At 43.2% G+C, this 20172-nt stretch overlaps 6 protein-coding genes across 6 annotated transcripts; 1 reads left to right on the top strand and 5 right to left on the bottom strand.

Moving 5' to 3' along the window:
- Window positions 1–3881: 3881 nt before the first annotated feature.
- On the bottom strand, window positions 3882–4455 carry C8R40DRAFT_470493 (uncharacterized protein). The gene has a single exon (XM_046235168.1). It carries the CDS (start codon window positions 4343–4345, stop codon window positions 4058–4060), a length of 288 nt encoding a protein of 95 aa, XP_046091262.1. The 5' UTR covers window positions 4346–4455; the 3' UTR covers window positions 3882–4057.
- A 358-nt stretch (window positions 4456–4813) lies between these two features.
- Window positions 4814–5876, bottom strand: C8R40DRAFT_470409 (uncharacterized protein). Its single transcript, XM_046235167.1, has 3 exons — window positions 5479–5876; window positions 4983–5420; window positions 4814–4934 (listed from the first exon to the last, which is right to left on the bottom strand). The coding sequence occupies exons 1-3, from the start codon at window positions 5545–5547 to the stop codon at window positions 4875–4877; spliced, it is 567 nt and encodes a 188-aa protein (XP_046091261.1). The 5' UTR covers window positions 5548–5876; the 3' UTR covers window positions 4814–4874.
- Window positions 5877–6627: 751 nt separating this feature from the next.
- On the bottom strand, window positions 6628–7424 carry C8R40DRAFT_470372 (uncharacterized protein). The gene is made up of 4 exons (XM_046235166.1): window positions 7245–7424; window positions 7034–7184; window positions 6861–6973; window positions 6628–6810 (listed from the first exon to the last, which is right to left on the bottom strand). The coding sequence occupies exons 2-4, from the start codon at window positions 7169–7171 to the stop codon at window positions 6666–6668; spliced, it is 396 nt and encodes a 131-aa protein (XP_046091260.1). The 5' UTR covers window positions 7172–7184; window positions 7245–7424; the 3' UTR covers window positions 6628–6665.
- A 4043-nt stretch (window positions 7425–11467) lies between these two features.
- Window positions 11468–14258, top strand: C8R40DRAFT_1202678 (cytochrome P450; the record flags this gene model as incomplete). Its single annotated transcript, XM_046233132.1, has 20 exons — window positions 11468–11603; window positions 11656–11690; window positions 11743–11796; window positions 11859–11896; window positions 11950–11993; window positions 12054–12122; window positions 12177–12205; window positions 12265–12315; window positions 12378–12508; window positions 12568–12821; window positions 12889–12950; window positions 13017–13021; window positions 13079–13112; window positions 13177–13346; window positions 13409–13438; window positions 13492–13637; window positions 13686–13773; window positions 13836–13868; window positions 13924–13952; window positions 14006–14258. 20 exons carry the CDS (start codon window positions 11468–11470, stop codon window positions 14155–14157), a joined length of 1590 nt encoding a protein of 529 aa, XP_046091259.1. The 3' UTR covers window positions 14158–14258.
- A 424-nt stretch (window positions 14259–14682) lies between these two features.
- C8R40DRAFT_1066261 (uncharacterized protein) lies at window positions 14683–15657 on the bottom strand (the record flags this gene model as incomplete). Its single annotated transcript, XM_046225754.1, has 3 exons — window positions 14683–14817; window positions 14906–15481; window positions 15532–15657. The coding sequence occupies 3 exons, from the start codon at window positions 15655–15657 to the stop codon at window positions 14683–14685; spliced, it is 837 nt and encodes a 278-aa protein (XP_046091258.1).
- A 1245-nt stretch (window positions 15658–16902) lies between these two features.
- C8R40DRAFT_1202659 (uncharacterized protein) lies at window positions 16903–19998 on the bottom strand (the record flags this gene model as incomplete). Its single annotated transcript, XM_046233131.1, has 4 exons — window positions 19765–19998; window positions 19537–19697; window positions 17016–19484; window positions 16903–16959 (listed from the first exon to the last, which is right to left on the bottom strand). The coding sequence occupies exons 1-4, from the start codon at window positions 19868–19870 to the stop codon at window positions 16903–16905; spliced, it is 2793 nt and encodes a 930-aa protein (XP_046091257.1). The 5' UTR covers window positions 19871–19998.
- Window positions 19999–20172: the final 174 nt, after the last annotated feature.

The raw sequence follows: 20172 nt of genomic DNA, 5'->3' as shown, positions 1-20172 counted from the left end.
AAGATGGATACTCGGAGCTGCCAGTGTTCGGAGGTTGAAGACTAATTATGCTTGATACAGACTAGAGCGCCCTAGACTACCAATGGGAACATTGTAAATGAATCCAACCAATCACTGAAACGGCTCAGGATTCGAATAGTCTTTCAAATCTCCCTCCTTATCCCCACTCCATTGGTCTTAAATGCTTACCGGTTCATATTTATTACTATACTGTGATTCTGGTCATTCCTGTGCTTTCAATGTCAAGTGCTTTGAGAACCGTAGGGAAACAGACTTGAAAATTACGAGGCTGTAGTTTACGGAAGTATCGTCTTTATGTATGGTACTCAATGCAAATATAATTTCCTTTTATGGTTGTAGTTTCGCCTTATTTGGCCAAAGGTAACACTGAGTTGAATTGTATTGATTTCTTGTGACCGGCACGGGATATCACGAGACTGTGACTCTCTGTCACGATTATTTTTTCTCGTCTCAAGGAAAACGGCCGAGTTTTTGCCATGCACGGCGTGCAGTGGCCTGCAATCGCTTGTTCCTTGCATCATTTCTCAGTCATGTCTTTGATCAGACAGGTAATTCCATATGGACAGTATGATGAGAAATGATATCTGCAAATCCTGAATATCTGGCTAATCGCTCAAGAGTACTCTTAGCTGCTCTTGGAAAATAGCCAAATATACATATTGTGTAGATGATGATACAAGAGAGGGTGATACAATAATTGAATCAGTCAAAATTTGGACAACAATGGATGAATACATACATCTTCACAAACACTTAAATTGAATGTAATGTTGCTTCAGAAATGGCTATGACTGTAATGCATCTGAAATAAAAGCAAGTCAGTGGTTTGAAATAATGGCTTGAGGATACAAATCCATTAGGAGACACTAAACTGGCTACTTCATAGTATCAGCCAATGAATAGGAAATATGTGAATATACATCTGCAAAACCTGGATGTTCACGAGAGCAAGGGTACTAGCTGGAGAGCGCTGTCCAGCACTGAAAGCACTCCCAGCAGTTTTTCAGTACTGCTGGGAGCGCTTTCCCAGCTGGACAGTGCTGTCAGCTGCTTTCGAGCTCTTAGCCGAAAATCCAGGTTTTACAGATGTATCAATTCAAATACAGTACTTCACCCAGCAACAACAAAGAGCAGTTCCAAAGTGGACTCTAATATTAAACTGTAACTCTTGGAGAAGTATTTGCCACAGATATCATGTCCCTGGGCCTGATGTTCATGGAAGGCTTTTAATGCTTTAGGGAGAGAAAGGAAGGATGATTTTCATTATAAGTATCTCACTTACAATCTACATGATTAGATTCGTCACCATGAGAGTATTATCAAGCTCTACTCAACAAGTCTAGATCAAGGCTTCATGAATAATCTCAAATTAAAATACAGTAATCATCCATGTATCTGAGCACAGCTATAATTATTCTCAACACCTTGCACAGCAATGACTCCATTTAATATCTTATATACACGGACCATCTCTGGGGGGTAAACAATGAGAAAAAGGAAGTAAGCAAAAGCAGATTCAAACTACCTCAAAACACTAACTTTCTCACTCGTTCTTTATATGAAGCAGTTCCGAGTTGATATTGATCTGGCCGCTTTCCCATTGAGAATAATCCTTCAGTAACCACAGAGCTCCATTTCTGGTAAGGCCATCCGTATTGCTGATTTTCCATTGAACGTAGTGAAAGACAGTGGTGCAAACCCAGGATTTTTGTCCTTCGACAAAAGTCAGTTCCACGTTCCCCAGCTTGTTGACTACCGCGGGAGATGTGAAAAACATCTTCAGTTGCTCATTTATCTGTTCCTGCCACATGCTTTCTGTATCTTGTATCATCAGAATTTCAGCTTTGTAAGTAATATCCCTTGTACTACAATATGATACCAGCTGGTGTTCACAAAGCTGGTATAATTTCAAATTCCACCATCAATAATTTGGGTGGATTTCGAAAGTGGTGGATAAATGATGACAATTTGGCCAAGGAGATACTGTCCTCTAGAAATCAAAGTATTTCTTATATCAAGTATCTCCTACAGTTCAAGTTGTTTTTGTAAGTCCTTGACCAGTGTTTATACATGGCTCTGTGTCTCTTGGTTAGGTTCTTCAACCTAAATTTGGCAATACCATGAGATTGCAAGAATATTTCATCATGCCTTTTATATGATATTCCAAAACTATTGGCCAACATCAGCAATGTGACTTCCTCCCCTTCATCATCTTAACTATCCACAAATGACCCAGAATCTCAAACTCCACATTTCAGTGCAAATAGTGCTTAATTTGTGAGAAAAATATAAGGGGGATAGTAGCTTTACAATATTGGTGGCTCAATGATATTCCAAATACTGTATTCAAAATAGTTGTAGTGTATAGAGACACTCAGAACCTTGTGATTGAATGCAGGATTTCAGTCCCAAATGATTTCAATGCAAAGGGACAGAGCCCTATTGCCCACAGTGAGACTGCAAGTAAGTGCAGGAACAATGCAGGTGAATGCAGTAACAGTGCAGGTAAGGTGCAGGCTGATGCAGTCACAGTGCAGGTAAGGTGCAGGCTGATGCAGTCACAGTGCAGGTAAGGTGCAGATGTGTGCAGTTACAGAGCAGATGAGGTGCAGGTGTGTGCAGTTACAGCGCAGTTGCATGCAGTTACAATGTGGATGTGTGCAGTTACAGTCCAGGTGAATGCATTCAAGAGGTAGGAGCATGCAGATGCACCTGTACATCCTAGATTTTTGTCTAAGAGACTGACTGCACTTTCCAGCACTGAAGTGGTTTCTAGACATTGCTTTCAGTGCTTTTGGCTGGACAGTGTACCCTTGCTGTTATGATTACACAGGTTTTGCAGATGATATGAATGGGTGAGTACAGTAAAGTGCATGTGACATACATAACTAAGCATATAGGATTTGCATACATTTGTAAGCCAAGCAATATATCAACTCAATGTGCATAGACGTATCCTAAAATAGTTGAACATGCAGCAAATATGAACTCAAAATAGCATAACATAATTAGACAAAATACATATAAATGCTGGCATTTATATGCCGTAAGTGTGATGCAGGTACATGTAGATACACTGCAGTGGAATGCAGATACCATGCAGTGACTGTCACTGCAGGTGGTGCTGCAAATGCTAGTGGCCCAACGCAGAGGATTTTCGTAAGTTCCCTTGGTTTCTTCAGTGCGAGCTAGGATTCCTCGGCGACTGATCTGAGCTTCCAAAGTCTCCATCTTAACCCAGGAAGAATGGGTCGTTGAGACCGGGACAAGTTCAAAACAAATTGGAGTGTTACTCACGGGTCGGGGTGCTGCCCATACGATGGAAGTCAGGCCAAAGAAGAGGAAGAAAGATATCAAGAAACGCATGATGGTGGCAATGGGTTAAGTGGGTATAGGAATTGTCTTCGTGCTGAAGGGTGTTGAAGGTGAGTGGTGGCTTGAGTGATACTGAATGTCGCTGATAGCAGGCAGAGGGCTTTAGATTCAATCTTTGACCAGCAAAGATTTAGCGAGAGAGTTATTGGGGGACCTGATACGAGTATTGGGCTGTATTGGGTTCAATTTATAGACCCCCGGGCCTTGTCGGTACTGATGTGCCGGCTGGGGCCCGGCTCAAAAGCCCCGGCTAAGGCTCAAATAGCCCCGGCCAAAGCTCATGAAAATCTTGAGCCGGGCCCTACATGAAAGCCAGGGCCCGGCTGGGTTCCGGCTCAAGCTTGGGCCCCGGCTGTGGTAGGTGCAAACTGTGAGATTCAAAATTTTTTTGATCTGTTCAAGTATTCACCATTGGATCATACAAAATCCAATGTAATATGTGAGTCTGAAAATACTGCCACAATGGTCTGAAAATTGTATCACAATCATTGCCAGAGTACACCATTGTTTCTTAATGCTCTAACTTTGTGAGAGGGGTGTAACATTAAGAATAATAGTGTACAGCAATCAAATGGTAGAATTCCAGTACACTAGACTTATCAGAGTAGCAAGCACCAAAATCATTACCTGTTGTTTCAACTACTGTCAATTCCAAATCAGATCAAAGTGGTTCCTTCCTTGAGGCTTGTAGACTAACATTCAAATTAGAAGGTGCTGCCATGTTATAGTAAAATCTACAACATGATACCTTCCCAGTCCTCATTAAGAGAGATTCACTGTGAATATGATGATTTGATTTAAGCTCCAACCCATCTACAATGGCAAAAGTATCCGAATTGTAATGCTTGAACAATTTTAGGTGATTATGGCATGAACCAATAGTTATCCTTGCAGCCAAAAATGGTGCTAGTGATGCCCATATAGGTAAATATTGAGCATTTAGCTTCATGCATATCAGCCATTGCCAATTCCCAGGTGGGAATTTTGGCACAAAATTCGGCTACTCAGCCCCGGCTCAGAACCCGGCTTGGGGCCTCTGAAAATTCTGAGCCGGGCCCTCAGCTTTCCACAGCCCTAGAGACGGCTCCGGCCCGGCCAGGCTCATAGGGCCCAAGGGCTCAGAGCCGGAGCCGGCACATCACTACTTGTCGGTTACATACAACAACAGATGTTCAATCCAAACAATCAAACAGAATCAAATTTAGCGCAATGTGCCGCCGACGGAATAAATAAATACAGTGAGCAGCGTACAGTTGACCTGCTCTGGGGTTTCCGGAAATCATGCAGGCGGGATGATAAAGTGTCAAAAGAAACTTGGATGCCAAACTTTCCGTCACTAACCGCCCAGGCTGTAGGCACTCACAGATTTGTCCTGTGCGACTTGTGGCTTGTAGGTCGAGTTCTCGGACCCTCTTCACAATCTTATCATTCAGTACATCTTAGTTCTTGGGGTCATGAAACTTTGCTACATACATTTACTAGGAAGAAGATTGTGGCATATTCTCTGGCATAGGCCAGGTACGAAACATTTCGAAAGGCTGGGCAGAAATGATTAGAACTGCAGAGGTGAACAAGGGATAGCTAACCTTGACATCTGGAGCAAGATACTGAATCGGCAGTGAATATCTTCTAGCAATTTTGAAACTGCGTATCTTGGACTCGTGCGTCCACATGACCCCATGAATGCACTCCTTGATGTTTGGATCGCCTTTGATATCGAATAAAATCTGACCGTCATCGTCGCCAACAAGGGTGTCATCGCCAATTAAGGGATTACCCCCCACCGTTGCTTGGACTATGCCCAGTGCTGCTTTTACAACCTCCATTGCGAAAATACTACCAACTAATTGTTTCAAGATCTTCGCCTCGTTCGGTTTCGGGCCTCTTACTTTTACAACGTCCCCGTAGGCTGCTTTCTTTGAGAACGTGACTGTGAATTTCAGAGGCGCCTCTGTTGTCCCTTTGTGAACGTTGTTTCGAGTTTGAATTCCTTGAAAGGCAACCGATCCGCGGTCCGCCTTTACCTGCAAATAAAAAGTCCAGAACTCAATCTCAAGTCAAATGATTGCAGTCTTTACTCACTGGTTGAGGTGCTGCCCATATGACTGGAACAAGGCCGAGGAGGAGGGAGATGATTATTGAGATATGCATTATGAACTGCCGATAACAATAGGACCACTGATAGTGACGTTCGTGGTATTTCGATTGTAGGGGAGGGGGACGTTGCGGCTCGGGGCACGGGAGTCAATAATACGCAGGTAGAAGGCTGGGAGAGGGCGGCTTTGATCTTTGACCAGCAAAGGTTTAGCAAGGTTGTGCGAGAGGCTCCGAAGGGCTCAGTTTTGGACTTCCGATATAATTTATACCAGAATTCATACTAGCTCGGACCAATTTGATCAGTGATAACCAACTACTCCTCTTGAGAATTAACTTCCCTTTCAGGATAATCGCGTCCGTTAGAGTTCATCCCTCTTTGAATGGTTGCCTAAGTGGTGTATCACCTCCCATCGATTTCTTCATCTTGATTACCACCAGAATTAATGTTTAAAACCAGGTGTGGAATGAGGGTATTGTTTTAGAGGATTGGTTTCACGAAAAATAGGCAAGGTTCGCCGCCTCCTGAGTCACCCGCGCTTGCTTTGCTTATCGCCTCTGATCATCTGTTTCAGGTTGAGCCGACGGTTCCAGCTCGCGGGGGTTCACGTCTGGTTCACGTTCAAGCCCCCATCGAGTGCCTTGACTGTCATCTGTTTCATTGGGGCACTATTTTCCGATTCAATCTATATATCCCGTACATTTAGGGTAATGACCAGGTATAGATACTCAATGGCGCACTCAATGGCATCTTTCACAACAACTCAAGATCAAGGATTATCTGCCCAGTGAACTCTTGTCACCTTCCCGCCCATCTCCGCGGGATTATGCGACTCAGTCCCCAAGTCTTGAGGTAAGCTCTAAAAGACGAAGAATGCAGTTTATAAGGTGCGAACCCACCGTTGACTCAAAATATCAAACAAAAAGACATTACCTTGTGGAAAATTCTACCCTTACGAAGCCTGACAATCCGTTTTCCTTCTGGATTGAGTATACTTCCAGTAACCTTCATTTCGCCCTCATGATATATATATCCCACTCTGCCTTTACAATCCATCCATTCACCTTTATCGTCCCCCCCTTTCCCGACACTCATTAAAAACTCAACTTTGAAATCGTACTGTGCCCATGTCGGATCCGGCTTTCCGATGAATCCATAAACCAGCATCGCCTCCCTAAGCTCCGAGTCCGGCAAGTTGATACCCAGCTCGGTCATGGTTGCCTCCAAGAGTTTGCTGGTCCCTTCGATGGCACGTTTCTGTGCTTTTTTGGAGTAATACTCTTTCGAAGGACGGGTGGGGTTTGGAAAGTGGATGATAGCTACAGCCCTTTGCATTAATTTGGCAGTTTCAGTTGCAGAGACGTCAGACATTTGGATCATTTCATAGGTTTGGACCGAAGATTGTGCTCCGCCGCGAGGATCGAGCTTGGCACAGCAGAAATCGTTAACGGAGTATGTTGAACGCAGAGAAATGCGACGTTGCTGAATGTGTTTCATCACCCCAAATGAACACAAACGACAGACGGATCGGAATATACTCACTAAATCCAAGGTCGCAGGACTAGGCACTGCTGCTGCCAATATGGATGGTACAAGGGCAAAAGTGAATATCAAGTACAACATAGCAATCACGAAATTGTTGGTGGTCTGCACGACTCTGTGATGGTGGAGAAAATACATGTCGAGGGGTAAACTCTACATTAGATAAATTCATTGAGTAACGGAGAATAGGGAGTAAAATTCTGAAACGCACTTGTGAAGATTCCTACAGGAGTGTACGAGGGGAAAGTGTTGCCGACCAGCGGTTGCGGGGTTTATTGCCTGTCCTTCGGTCGGTCTTAAGTATTACTGAGCGATTGAGGCAAGAGATCGGATGAGGGTCTGTGGCTGGGTCGGATCAATCAGGAAGCGCATGGTATTCAGATCAGATGATTATCCATGTTAGATCCATATATTTGCTTCCTTCCTAGTACCATATGTTCAGTGTGGCTTAGCGTGGCTTCTAGTCTTCCCAAAATGGGCAGAATATTGTAAACACTAGATACGGATAAGTGATTGGGGGGAGGCAGAAGAGAAAGTAATTATATAAAAATCACCGCGAGCCGCTACAAGAAATACTGCAACCGTCAATGATCAAATCCAGTTCCCACAGGTGGAAGGAGCGGGAAGGTAGAGATTAAGCTGATAAGACGAGTAGCAAGAGAGGTAAAGATCATGCCGAAGAATTCCATTCACCCGCGAATACACAAATCCTACTACACCAGATGGGTGTCGGTGCTGGTGCTTCTACGGCGACTGAAGATCTGCCCATTGAACCTTCTTCCCGCCCATCTTTGTTGGCTTATGCGAGTCGCCCAATGATTCCTCTGGTAACGGGTTGGGCTAGGAGAAACACAAAACTTGAACAACTGGTAACCCTACCTTGAAATTGAAGGGGAAAAGGCATTACCTTCGGAACGAGGAAACCATGCGAATTCAGTGTGACAATTGGTTTTCCTTCAGGATCAACCACCCTTCCTGAAACAACCATCTTACCGTTATCATATGTATACCCCACCCTACCCTTGCACTCAATCCATTCCTCCGCAGAACCCCCCGTCAACTTATTATCACCTGAAAAGATCTGAACCACAAATGCATACTGGAAAGTTTTCAGATCCATCTTTCCAATATATCCATAAACCTGAAATGACCTCCTAGCATCCCCAGGTGGATTAGTCCTTAGTTCTTCAAATGTCGCTTTCAACAGCACGCCGATAGCTTTCATGGCATTTTTCTGGATATCTTCCGAGTGGTACAATGGTGTAGGGTTTGGGAAATGGATGATAGCTACATTCTTTCCCATTATTTTGGTTGTTGCAGGAGCATTGTGCCTTTTGATCTCTGGCAGATTACTGGTTGAAGAATGTGCAGTCCCACGAGAAGCAAGTTCGAAGTGAAGGGAATCATCGATATGGGATATCGAATACAACAAATTGCGACGTTGCTATGAGGACTTCGTCAGCCCGAACAAAAGAAGAGTTGAAGAACTCACTGAGCGCAAGGTACCAGGACCGGGAATTGCTGCTGCGAACACAAACGATACAAGGGCGAATGCAAATATCAAGTACGACGTGGCAATTGCAAAGTTGCTGCCATGTGTTGTTTTGCGAGATTGGTGGAGATACATATCGAACGCTAAAGCTTGAGTCTCGATTATTGAAAGTGAACTCTGCATAAAGTAGGTTCATGTAGTAGTGGAAGGGGTAGTAGGATCAGAAACGCACATTGAAAGATATCTGGAGGAATGAACGAAGGGAAAACGTTGCCGACCAGCGGTGGGGAATTTTTTGCTTCGCTTTGGATCAGTCCTATAAGATCCTATACTTAAATGGGTAGATAGGGTAGAGGGACTTTTGCCAAGTCGGAACCAACGCAACGATGCTGAGATGCCAATGGTTATCCACGTACACGAGGCCCTGAAACCCTGATTTTCTTCCTTCCCGTCCCCTGAATTGCTTCATTGCTTATCATCGACCATTGGAAATTCCCCCATATCCTGCTCTGAGCTGATCCCGTCAATTAACCTCACTCATTCTCGACATTGAAAGCCAGATTAAAAACTTCAAGCTTCAATATTGAATCTTTGACCATGACAGTGGAAAGGAGAAGAGGCCTATAGTACAGCGGTCTACTGCAGCCCCACGCCTTCTGGATAGTGTATCAGTTCGCAACTTGAAGCGTATCGACTCTCAACGCGAAGACAATAAGCGCCCTCTCTTATTTTTCGGACCGCGACACCGTAACACTTTCTTTACGCACCACAACGTTTGAAACCACTACGAACTTGCTTTGATTGTCAAGGTGACTAGCGACGCCGAGCAAAATAATTCAGACTACCTATACAATGAGTGAACACGAGCTATGTGTTGGGTCGAGACACAGGTTAAGTGATCATCTCAGTATGTAGTTTCTCTATTTCGAGTTTTTTCAAGTTCATCTTCACGTTCGCAACACCTTTATTCGTCCGGAATTTCGCCTAACTTCCACATTTTCAGCTTCATGATGGTCTAAGCACGATGCCCCCTGTGACGATTCTGGCGTGTGGTTACAAATGTTCCGGTCTCGACTGTCAATGCGTAACGCTCCATTGAAGCTCACTTCCCCGTTGTCCACTTCCTTAGATCCTTTTCTCCTAAGCTCCTCCAGATCTCTTGAAACTCTGGCACGAGAAAAAATTCGCGAAAAATTACAGAATGAATCACAATCCAGCTCAAGCGACTTTTTCCAAGACCTTTGTCTTGAGAAGCAGTCGTCCTTTAGACGCCTTGCTTAGCCCTTCTAGTTTGTGCTGGTTTGTTCACCGCTCTGTCTGGAACCGTCTGGACGTCTTCTACCGAAATGCTCTCCACCGTTCAAGCTCAAGCTTTACGTTCCAAGATTTTCCATACAGCGTACCCAAATAAAACCACCAGGCGACAAAATGAAAGCGACCTACATTTCCTTCGATCTCCTCTCGTTGCCGGAACCGTTCCGAGAAACGGCTGCATCCCTCGTTCCCCGTTCCTTCGGACCCGCCTCACCTCTACCAACCCTTCCTCGCGCCATCTATGGATGTTCGGTCTCGGGTAACGCTACTAATGGCTGAGGTGATGGAACGTATACTGCAATGATTCCATGACACGGTGGTGTGTAAATGCACCTTCAATGCTTGTCGTGGATCGTTTGAATTCCTTGTACATGGTCTATTCATCATGTACACGAATGTGAATATAAAAGCTCAGTGCTCAGCGTTTGTATGTTGCTTGATATGATGCTTACAAGTCAGCGAGTGCTTGAGGGGGGAAATCCCAAATTCGAAGGGGGAACACATATCATGCAGCAGTGACAAAGGCGGACAGATGCAGACACCCAATGAACGAGATTCTCAGAAGACCCCGTTTGTTTCCCTAATTGCTCTCGTCCGACTCTCGCATAACTCCTTTCTTTCAATCTCCCATCCTGGATATTCAAATACCTCATATGATCTTCGATGAATCATCTGTGTCCACCATCAACGTTCAATTTCCTGCTCTTTCCCTTGCTCTACTTCTATACTGTGACAATAGTACTTGACTAAGGCTCCTCAGACACGGGATCTGCCTATGTAACCTTCCTTTCTTCCTTGCTTTCTTGATCCTTTTCCCTTTTTGATCCAAATGGTACACACCTTTGGAATGTTCCCTCTAATGTTCAATGTAAATATGGTTCTCTTTCCGACTCGATCGCCCTTCTATGAACGGCCAATTTGTTCTTCTCATTGTCAAAATCCTCGAAGCTCGAAACCTGTTATGACTATCATCTACGCAGTCAACGCCGTCTAAACAAATCAAGACAGCCACTTACAAGTGGGTAGTGACAGGTCAGCTCCTCCATTATTTTACGGCTTTTGCTCTCATCACTATAATGACTACTCACCGATTTGGCCTATTGCTGCTCGGGTCGGATGGCTCAGACCGCTTACTAGGGAGATGTTACGCAAATAGCAATCCTTGTATGAGAATGTGCGACTGCTAACTCGTCGAGTTAATTCGGATCCTTACTCATACTTTAAGTCAATGGCGATAAACAGGGATAATCCAGTCAGAAAGAAGGACGGAAGTCACAGATCCGGACCCGCTGAGAGAACATGACATTTGTTATTGGGTTTTCGATCTTCGACATTCGCCCAAAATACGCAATCTGATTTTACATTCAATCCATCCGCGTCCTTTTCTCAAGTGTGTAACCCTCCCATGAGGTAAGGGATCCCCTCGAAGGACTGATACTCGTTTAAAAAGCAAGCAAAAATCCAGAGAAAACTGGAATTCTCCACTTTTCTCTGTTTCTCTTCTATATCCTCATGAATTCCTTCAACATTCAACTTGCACTTGCTGCCTTGGTCTTGATCACATTTTGGTGTTTCCTGCACAGGAAATTCAGGGTATTGGACAACATCTCTGGTCCACCCTCCCCTTCATGGTTCAAAGGTATGGGAACAGACACTTGCATGAGACAATCCTTCGCTCGACTACTAAACCCTTTTCCGGAGGTAACTATGAACAAGTCTTCAATCCTAATGCCTGGGGATTCCATGAGTTCCTTGCCAAGACATGTAAGTTGGTTCCATTATATAGGACTATGATTACGCTCTGATTCTTGAGTAGATGGTAGCATGACCCGCCTTCACGGCCCTTATGGTGTAAGGAATCGTCTACAACTCGAGGTAAGACCAAACTCAGGGATTCTCTTAGACAAATACCCTCTACACATTTGATCCCAAAGCGATGCACACTGTGCTGGTCAAAGTACGAGCATTTTAAACTCCATTCCCAGTTTTGAATTTGATTAATTTAACTCTCATCTGAAGGACCAGAATGTATTTGAAGAGGAGGATGGATTTATCAAGTCCGTTCTTAAAATCGAGTTGACTCTCAAACTAATTGATTCAAAACATGCAGAGGCAATCTTCTGATATTTGGAGAAGGGCTATTTAGTACATTGGGTATGTCATTGCCATTGAATATTCAGAAGCAGGAGTTTACTTGAATTTGATAAAACAAAGGGCACCGACATCGCAAACAGAGGAAGATTCTCAACCCTGCCTTCTCCGCTGCTCACATGCGAGAAATGAGTATGGATGTCTGCTTCTATCATTTGACGTAAAAATGAGATATGTTTCAAATAGTCCCGGTGTTTTTTGAGGTTGCCCACAAGGTAATTCATCTATGTTGCATAAGACCAATGTCTTGCTTGACACCTCCTTGAATACTCAGTTGGAAAGTGCACTGAAGAACCAATTACAAAATGGACCTGCTACCCAAGAGGTATGTATGAGTGCTATCTAGATTCAAGGGATCAAAATTGTTGAATTTTCATATATTCATAGGTCGAAATTCTTTCCTGGATGGGTCGTACTGCCTTGGAATTAATAGGACAAGCAGGTTTAGGCTATTCATTCGATCCCTTGACTGATGAAGATTCTGCCCATCCATATAGTCAGATTAGCAAGGAGCTATTGTATGTCAAGATGTTGGAACATTCTCTCTATTTCTCTCATATCTTCGGGGGGTCCCCAGTCCTACCCTGATTCGTTTACAGTTCTGGCAATTCAACATCCTTCCTTATGTATCTTGGATTGGTACTGCAGGTTTTCGTCGCCGTATCATCAAAATGTTGCCTTGGAAGGACCTACATCACATGCAAGACATGATTACCTATATGTACGGTGTTGCAGAAGAAATATACAGGATCAAGTTACATGCATTTGAAGCTGGTGATGAGGCGGTGGCCTTGCAGATTGGACGAGGAAATGATCTAATCAGTGTTCTCAGTGAGATTACTTCCATCATGCTGATACCTGATATTACATTCGAATTTTGGGATTCAAACCTTTCCAGTGAAGGAAAACATGAAAGCCTCTGAAGAAGATCGCTTGGGGGATGTTGAAGTTATTGCTCAGGTACCTGATATTCACCTTATATACTTACTACATTATCTGTGTCTGATTGTGGTCCACCCTCAACAGATGAAGTAAGAACTTGAAAACATTGGTTGTTTACAAACCAAAGTCTGACTGAGTGTTTCCAGTACCTTAATCTTTGCCGCCATGGACACGACTTCGGTAAACCTGACCATGCATTACCATTAACTTCTCTAGCATGTGTTGATTCTTCCTCTTAATATAGAGCGCTATGGCTCGGATTCTTCATCTTCTTTCTCAACACCCCGAGGCACAAGAAAGACTCCGTCAAGAGATCATTGAGGCCAAACATCTGAAAGATGGACACGATTTTTCCTACGAGGACTTGTCCAATTTGCCATATCTTGACGCGGTCTGTCGAGAGACACTTCGTTTGTGAGTCTTCATGTTTGAGAATGTGTTCAGTTTTTTGACTCTCGCATGATATTATTGACAAGATACACCCCCGTCACCACTGTTACTCGAAGGTGCGAGGACTTCATCTGGTTCATTTCAAGAACACATGCCTAATTTTTGATAGCACACGCCGAGATACAATGATTCCTCTTCTCAAACCTATCATTGGATTAGATGGTACTGAGATACACGAGGTGGCTGCTCCAAATGACACTAGAGTCATCGTGTCCATTTACAACTCAAACAGGAACCCGGATTTATGGGGTGAAGGTGAGGGTCTCTATTAATGAGATACGGGTTGAAACTGATGTGTTCTAGATGCTAATGAGTGGAAGCCAGAAAGATGGCTTTCTCCATTACCGAAGGCCCTCGTTGAGGCACACATTCCAGGAGTATATTCCCATTTGTAAGTTCGAACTCACATAAATGAAGCATTGTCTTATAAGTTCTGCTGCGTCCGATTTTTAGGATGACCTTTCTTGGTGGTGGACGCTCCTGCATGTATGTACCCTCAGTCCTAGACATATAGGAAACTTAATGCAGTTACTATTGGTAGTGGCTTCAAATTCTCACAGTTGGAAATGAGTGAGTTCCCTCGAATTGAAGAATCGTGGTCAAATCACTCACATTGTTAACAGAAGTTGTCATATCCATCTTGGTGGAAAAATTCCGCTTCTCCCGTTTGTCCAAAGATTCCGAAATCCTCTGGCAGATGAACACCATAACAGCCCCCATTATTGGAAAAGCCAATCATCCACAACTTCCCATGAACATCAGTCTGGTGAACTGATGGTATAGGAAACAGTACATGTACTACTATGCTTTTGTTAACTTTTTTCCATCTTGTAGAGAGCCTGATATTGTCCTTTCAATTTTCAAATGCTTTTTTGAATCATCTTTAAACCATGTCATACACATAAGTATCCCAAACCAGATGAATATCACTTGATTGTTCAAAGAGGCTAAGGACCCTCCCTTCAAAGCAGGAAGAAGGCCTATCAGATATAAGTGAATTACTCCCTGTGGATGCTTTGGAAATGATGTTGGATGGAAGGACGAGGGCGAAAAGTAACTGAAAATATCGACAAGGGAGGGTCACAGGAACAGTTATGATATCCTACAACTTAGATAGATCCCAGTCATTATTCTTCAATTTTACATTCTGGACACACGAGACCTCAGAAAGCTGTTGGATCTTACATGTCAAGGGACTACGGAAGTTCAATCTGCTGTGCGACTTACTATAAGTAGTACAGTGTACACCATAAAGTCAAAACAATTTGTCATTCTCTCGAAAAACAGCCTACAGAGGAACTTAATTGTCTGTGATGTCCACAGATTCAGGATCTGCCCATTGAACCTTTTTCCCTGCACCCTTTTGTTTCTGTCCTCCATCTTTTGCTTCATCACTCACTCCTGGTTCATCATCATTCAATGGGCCAGGGCGTTTCTACAGGAGAGGACAAAACAACGGTGTGATCAGTATTATGAAAACTGAATCCTATATAAGCAAGAGAAAAGAATAAGGTGAGACACACCTTTGGAACGATTTTTCCCTTGTGATTCAAAGTAACAATTGGTTCTCCTTTTGAATCAATCACCTTTCCGTAAAATACCAACTTATCAGCCTCCTTGACTTCCTTCTCTCCGACTTCCTTCTTCTCCACGTTTTTGTCCTTGAGTCTCATCTTCAGAAATCCAGTAAATTCTATCAATTTATCCAGACCCCCACCACCATCTTCTTTCTTTAAAAACCAGACCTTGAACCGGTCTTCAATTGACCGTGGCTTCGAAACAAACCCTGAGTAGTTAATGCTGAATGAAGGCTTTATATCAATCCCCAAAGCCTCCATCGCTGCTTTTACCAAAAGAAGGCTTCCTCTCTGGACGTTCGCCTGTAAACTGAGTGATACAATCGGCGGACGATTCTTTTCTGGGTATTGAAACACAATATCGATCTTTTGCGCTTTTATTGCGTTCATGATGTCTGTTTTGGTCATTTTCGACCAGTCATGCGTGTTTTCAGCCGTCGAGGAGGAGGCGATGGGATTTTGTGCTTCGGAATGATGGGAATCGTCGGCGCGAGATTTATGTTGTTGAGGATAACTCGTCACCTGGGTTGGGTATGCGAATCAAAAGAAAGAAGAAAGTATGTGCTACTTACTGAATCTGACTGAGGACTCGAAGTAGGAACGGCTGCTGCGAACGCAGCTGATACGAGGGCAATCATGAATAGGAAGTACACCGCTGCGAGGCTGATATTGGATCTGCGGTGATATCGAGAACGCATCGTGTTGTCTTGAATGAAGTGGGTGCAAGTGTCTATTTCATGTTCAGATTAGCAGTAATACAAAAGATAACATTAAACGCACCTTAGAAATGCCTTGAGGGAAGTGCCGACCAGCGGTTAAGGATTTTTGTCCTTTTTTCGCTCCGCCTTTTATAACCTCCGGGACTCTCCGGGACTGGATCGTATCAGCGCATAAAAAGCGCATCAACCCCCTGCCATTTGATCGGTCTTGTGTAACCAGATGTATACTCCCGACGGCAGCCGATGAGCTCGACAGCTTCTCTCCTCCCATTTTCCATTAAGGTTCTGAGTATCTTCGTTGTTTGTCTAGTAGAATCTGGTTCGACGCTCGAATGAGCAATATGAAGACATTTGTTTGGACATGACAAGATAAATAAAATGAAATTGCATGGTGTAAGAATCTACTACCTTAATTCTGTGAAATTGACAACAGCTCACCTTCTTGTTTCCAAGCACTTCCAGTTGATTACAACTTGACTTACATACAAGGAAATGATGTTGCAGCAATAAGTTTTTGGCCAGGCAATATGGTATGGTGGTGAGGAGTATATGGACTGTGCATGCAATCCGAGTGTAACAGTGAAAATCAGTATACTCATAAAGTTCTTATAGAAGGCCACATCAACTTCAAATATACTAGTAGTACATAATTTCTTTAACTCCTGCTTGACTGACATCAATGAAGCCTGTTGTTTTATCTTTGTGGAAGTAGTCACGTCTCTCCTAGAAGTATTCAGCAATATCTTGTTAATTATCCAAAAAAGGAAACTTTTGGTTGCTGGAGGAGTTCTGCGTGGCCCTTTCCATGCTATAAACATGGACTTTGACTAAAACCTGAAAACACCTGAGTCTGCAGCTGCTTAGACACCCAGAGCAACCTAAATATACTGGATGTCTAAGTAGCTGGAAACTTCTCTCAGCTTCTCCCAGAGAATTAGTTGAAAATCCATGTTTTGCAAATATATGAGGTCTGTCCTGGGGGCACTGGGATTTCAAGCCTTAGCCTATGCCTTCACATATCATCCATATCTTGCTAATGAATGGAAATATATGATTGAAAGGTACACCCTACAGTTAGCATATTTAAATATGTAAGTATCACAGTTGATAAAATCCAAACCAATTATCAATTTGATCATTGATTGTATTGAGTATAAAAAATCTCAAGATCGCCTGCACTAAAAATGTTCTACACTAACTTATGTAAGTGCATAGCAGTACAGATCAATGTTCTACTTGTGTCTGATGATGTTGACCGATAAACTCAATTGCTTTTACCCACTGTGATGAAACTTGTGTAAGAACAGGAAAAAATTGAAGGTCAAATTTTCAGTCACCTTTGTCCAAAATCTATCATCTATGAAGCCTTCAACTCTTGGAGTATATATTTGTTGCCGATCATCTTGTTTCCTAAGATATGCCAAGTGATTGGTAATGTAAACTTGCATTTTCTTTTCACCAAGTTGTTGATCTATGAAATCCTGCTCCTGACAACCTTGTTGGACCCAATCCAGCACAGCCTGCAGCCAAATCTGGCATTTATTCCAAACTGCCTTGCTAGGACATAGTTTCATAAGCTCTAACAATGATTTGCTATCTAGTTGAAATGAATGCAATTTAGTGGTGAAGATGAGAGACACCACCGCATAGTGCAAATTTGATGGTTTGTATAAGTAGTTTATGCAAAGCTCCCTCATGAATGTGTCTAATTTAATACTCAAGGAATTCGAAGCAAGACTGGAAAGAAGGCAGAGAATCACTGAGTACTTATTATCTCCTCCTTGCTCTGTACTTGCATCATGATTCCACAGTGACTGTTGATCCAAGCAATCAAAGATTACAACAAGTTGCAGAGCAGTCTCACTACCCTGCATTATTGCTAGTGCAAGAATTTCATAAATGAGGCAGTATAGTTTATTCATCTCTGGATTGTAGTTAACAACTTTGAGTTGACTTGGCTGCTTGGGCAAGGATCTCAACATATGTTTAATTGAAGGTTGAAGTGAATCAAATGTCCTGATAACAAGAGGGTAATGGCCAGATAGAGGCCTTGTCCTCAGATACATTTCAAGTGCTATTTTGTAATGTGCAATGATGTGTACTCTGATGGACTCTTGATGAGTGTGTACATATGATAAATCTGTTTTTTCAATGATCTGCATGGTGAATATGGACAGAAAGTATCTCATGATTGGCCACTGTTCCCCACTTGAGAGGCGATTGAAGGAGTGATGATAAAACTCATCCTGGAATTGTTGCAATATATAATACATGATTTTCTCATATGCTTGGGTTCTGCCTGTTTGATGCTGACCAGTGGAGAGGGAAGCTGGCTTTGAGGCACTGACAAAACCCCACAAAAATTCAAGTGTTGAAATCAATGCATGGACATGGGTTCCGGCACCACCCTCAACCAGATGTGCTTTGCCAATTCTCCTGAGGATCCTCTCACAGAATTCATCCCGCATGAATTTTTGGATGGTAATGTTCATTGTGTCAGGCAATGCAATTTGGCGATTCTCACTCCGACCCCATAAAGCCCGAAAAATCACTCGGAATATGTGGATATCACTATAAATAAGAGTGATGTCCGAGTAGAATGCATTTTGAACTATGGTAGTCCAGATCACAGGATGTAGATTTTCAGTGTGAAAGGTGAGAATGAATTCAATATATGATTTGTGCGGGGTGGATGCTCCGGAACTAGCAAGAGCAGTTGCCAAAGACAACAGGTTAGATGCCGAGCCACTGTAAAGATCAATAGACTGTGGAACAAAAACAGGGATCTGTAGCACCAAGAATGCTCTACAAAATCTTTCTAACCTTGGCTCAAGCCCAAGTTGAAGTTTAGCTATGTTATCCTTCTGGGATATCAAGCTCTGGAACAATGTTTGATCAAGACTCATTCTCCATTGCTCAAAATCTGCAATTCCACTGTTCAAAAATAAATTCTGAATATTGCCATGTTTGAAGTTGACCAAAAGTCCACCAAAAGCTTGAATGATTATATTGTGAACAGACAGATTGGTGGACACTTTATGCAGATGATGAAGTCCCCCAAGTGACAAACTGTGATAAGCTTGTTTCACTGCTTCTTTTTCCAGATCTTTCAATGAGGACTTGAGTGTGATTGGACCTTTCACTGTGGGGGATGAACCATAATCCATGAACATGAGTATAGTTTGGATATATCTTTGTAGCCATGTGTGAAAGGCAAGGATCAAGTCAGAAACTGGTGTTTGGTATGGGCATTGTGGATAGATGATGGGCAGAGTGTTTGTGATTAGGTATAGGGTGTACAGAATGCCTGTGATAACACCTATAACACATGAAAGACCTCTCTGTAATGGAGCAAGGAAGAGGACAAGGCCCACAAGGAAGAAGGCAAGGGAAATGTGCATGATCACAGGTAACACCCCAATGATGTTGAGTACTTGCCATTTCTCAAATCCTGTATAGCGGAACTGGCGTGTATGACTCCTGTCCCTTGGGGTTCCAGAATGCACCGCGAGATAACGGTGAAGCCATTGTTTCACCAGGACTGTAGCGAGAGCCACCGAGAGGCTGAGTGACAGGCTAATTCCCCATAGGCCATTGGTCCAAACATTGAAATTATCTGGCTTGACCGTTGTTGTTGGATTCAATAGGGACGTAGGAACAACGGTTATGGAGGTGCCGACTGCCACTGCACGTTGAATTTGAACAAGCTCAAATATCAAGGATGCAGTCACTTCGGTATAGTTTACCTGGAGGTTTTGCGTTGCTTGAACCAGAAGAGTCGACACAACAGCGGAGAAAAGACCGGCCTGCACACACACATGGGTAAGTTCAGAGAGATTTCGTGTGCTATTCACATACAAAAACCAGCATCGAATCCAGCCCATCCCGAGCTTCTCCAATCATATTTTCATCGAGCGAACTAGTCTCCGCCAGGTATGTTTTCCAGACTCGTGCATTTGGTCCCAATTCCTCGTACATTGCATCCGAAGGAAACCTCTGCTCATAGTCACCATCGAAGTCTGCATTCAGAAATAAATTGATGGTCAGGGCATTTTGAAAATCATCTCCCAAATGGTGTTCACATACCAAAGTTCATGAAATACCCCTTCGGATTCAATCCAAACAAATGGCGATTGGTTGCAGTCGGTCCTCTGTGAGCATCCGGGTTGGTCAACGAAGTTTGATTCTGCATATTCAATAGTATATGAGCGAGAGATCTGGGGACGAAGTGGGGATATTCTCAAGGAAGAGAACTCCTTTTCAATCAAAAACAGAAGATTGTTCTTCCTGACACGTGTAACTTGGAGGGGACCCACATAACGCCCACATATGTAGCCGTGGGTGCATTTTCTGATTCGACCTGATGTTGATGTGCTCTCAGTAGGATTTCAGGTAGCTGTATAACTTGATGCCTCCCCGTACACTTTTGTAAATGGCGCGCTTCGAGCTCAATGAAAATTAGCTTTCAGGAATAAGCAAGCAGTATACGGAGGT

Source organism: Lentinula edodes, assembly GCF_021015755.1.
Source record: "Lentinula edodes strain Le(Bin) 0899 ss11 chromosome Unknown C8R40scaffold_3, whole genome shotgun sequence".
Classification (NCBI taxonomy): Eukaryota; Fungi; Basidiomycota; class Agaricomycetes; order Agaricales; family Omphalotaceae; genus Lentinula; species Lentinula edodes.
This window is presented reverse-complemented; position numbering and strand designations above follow the sequence as displayed.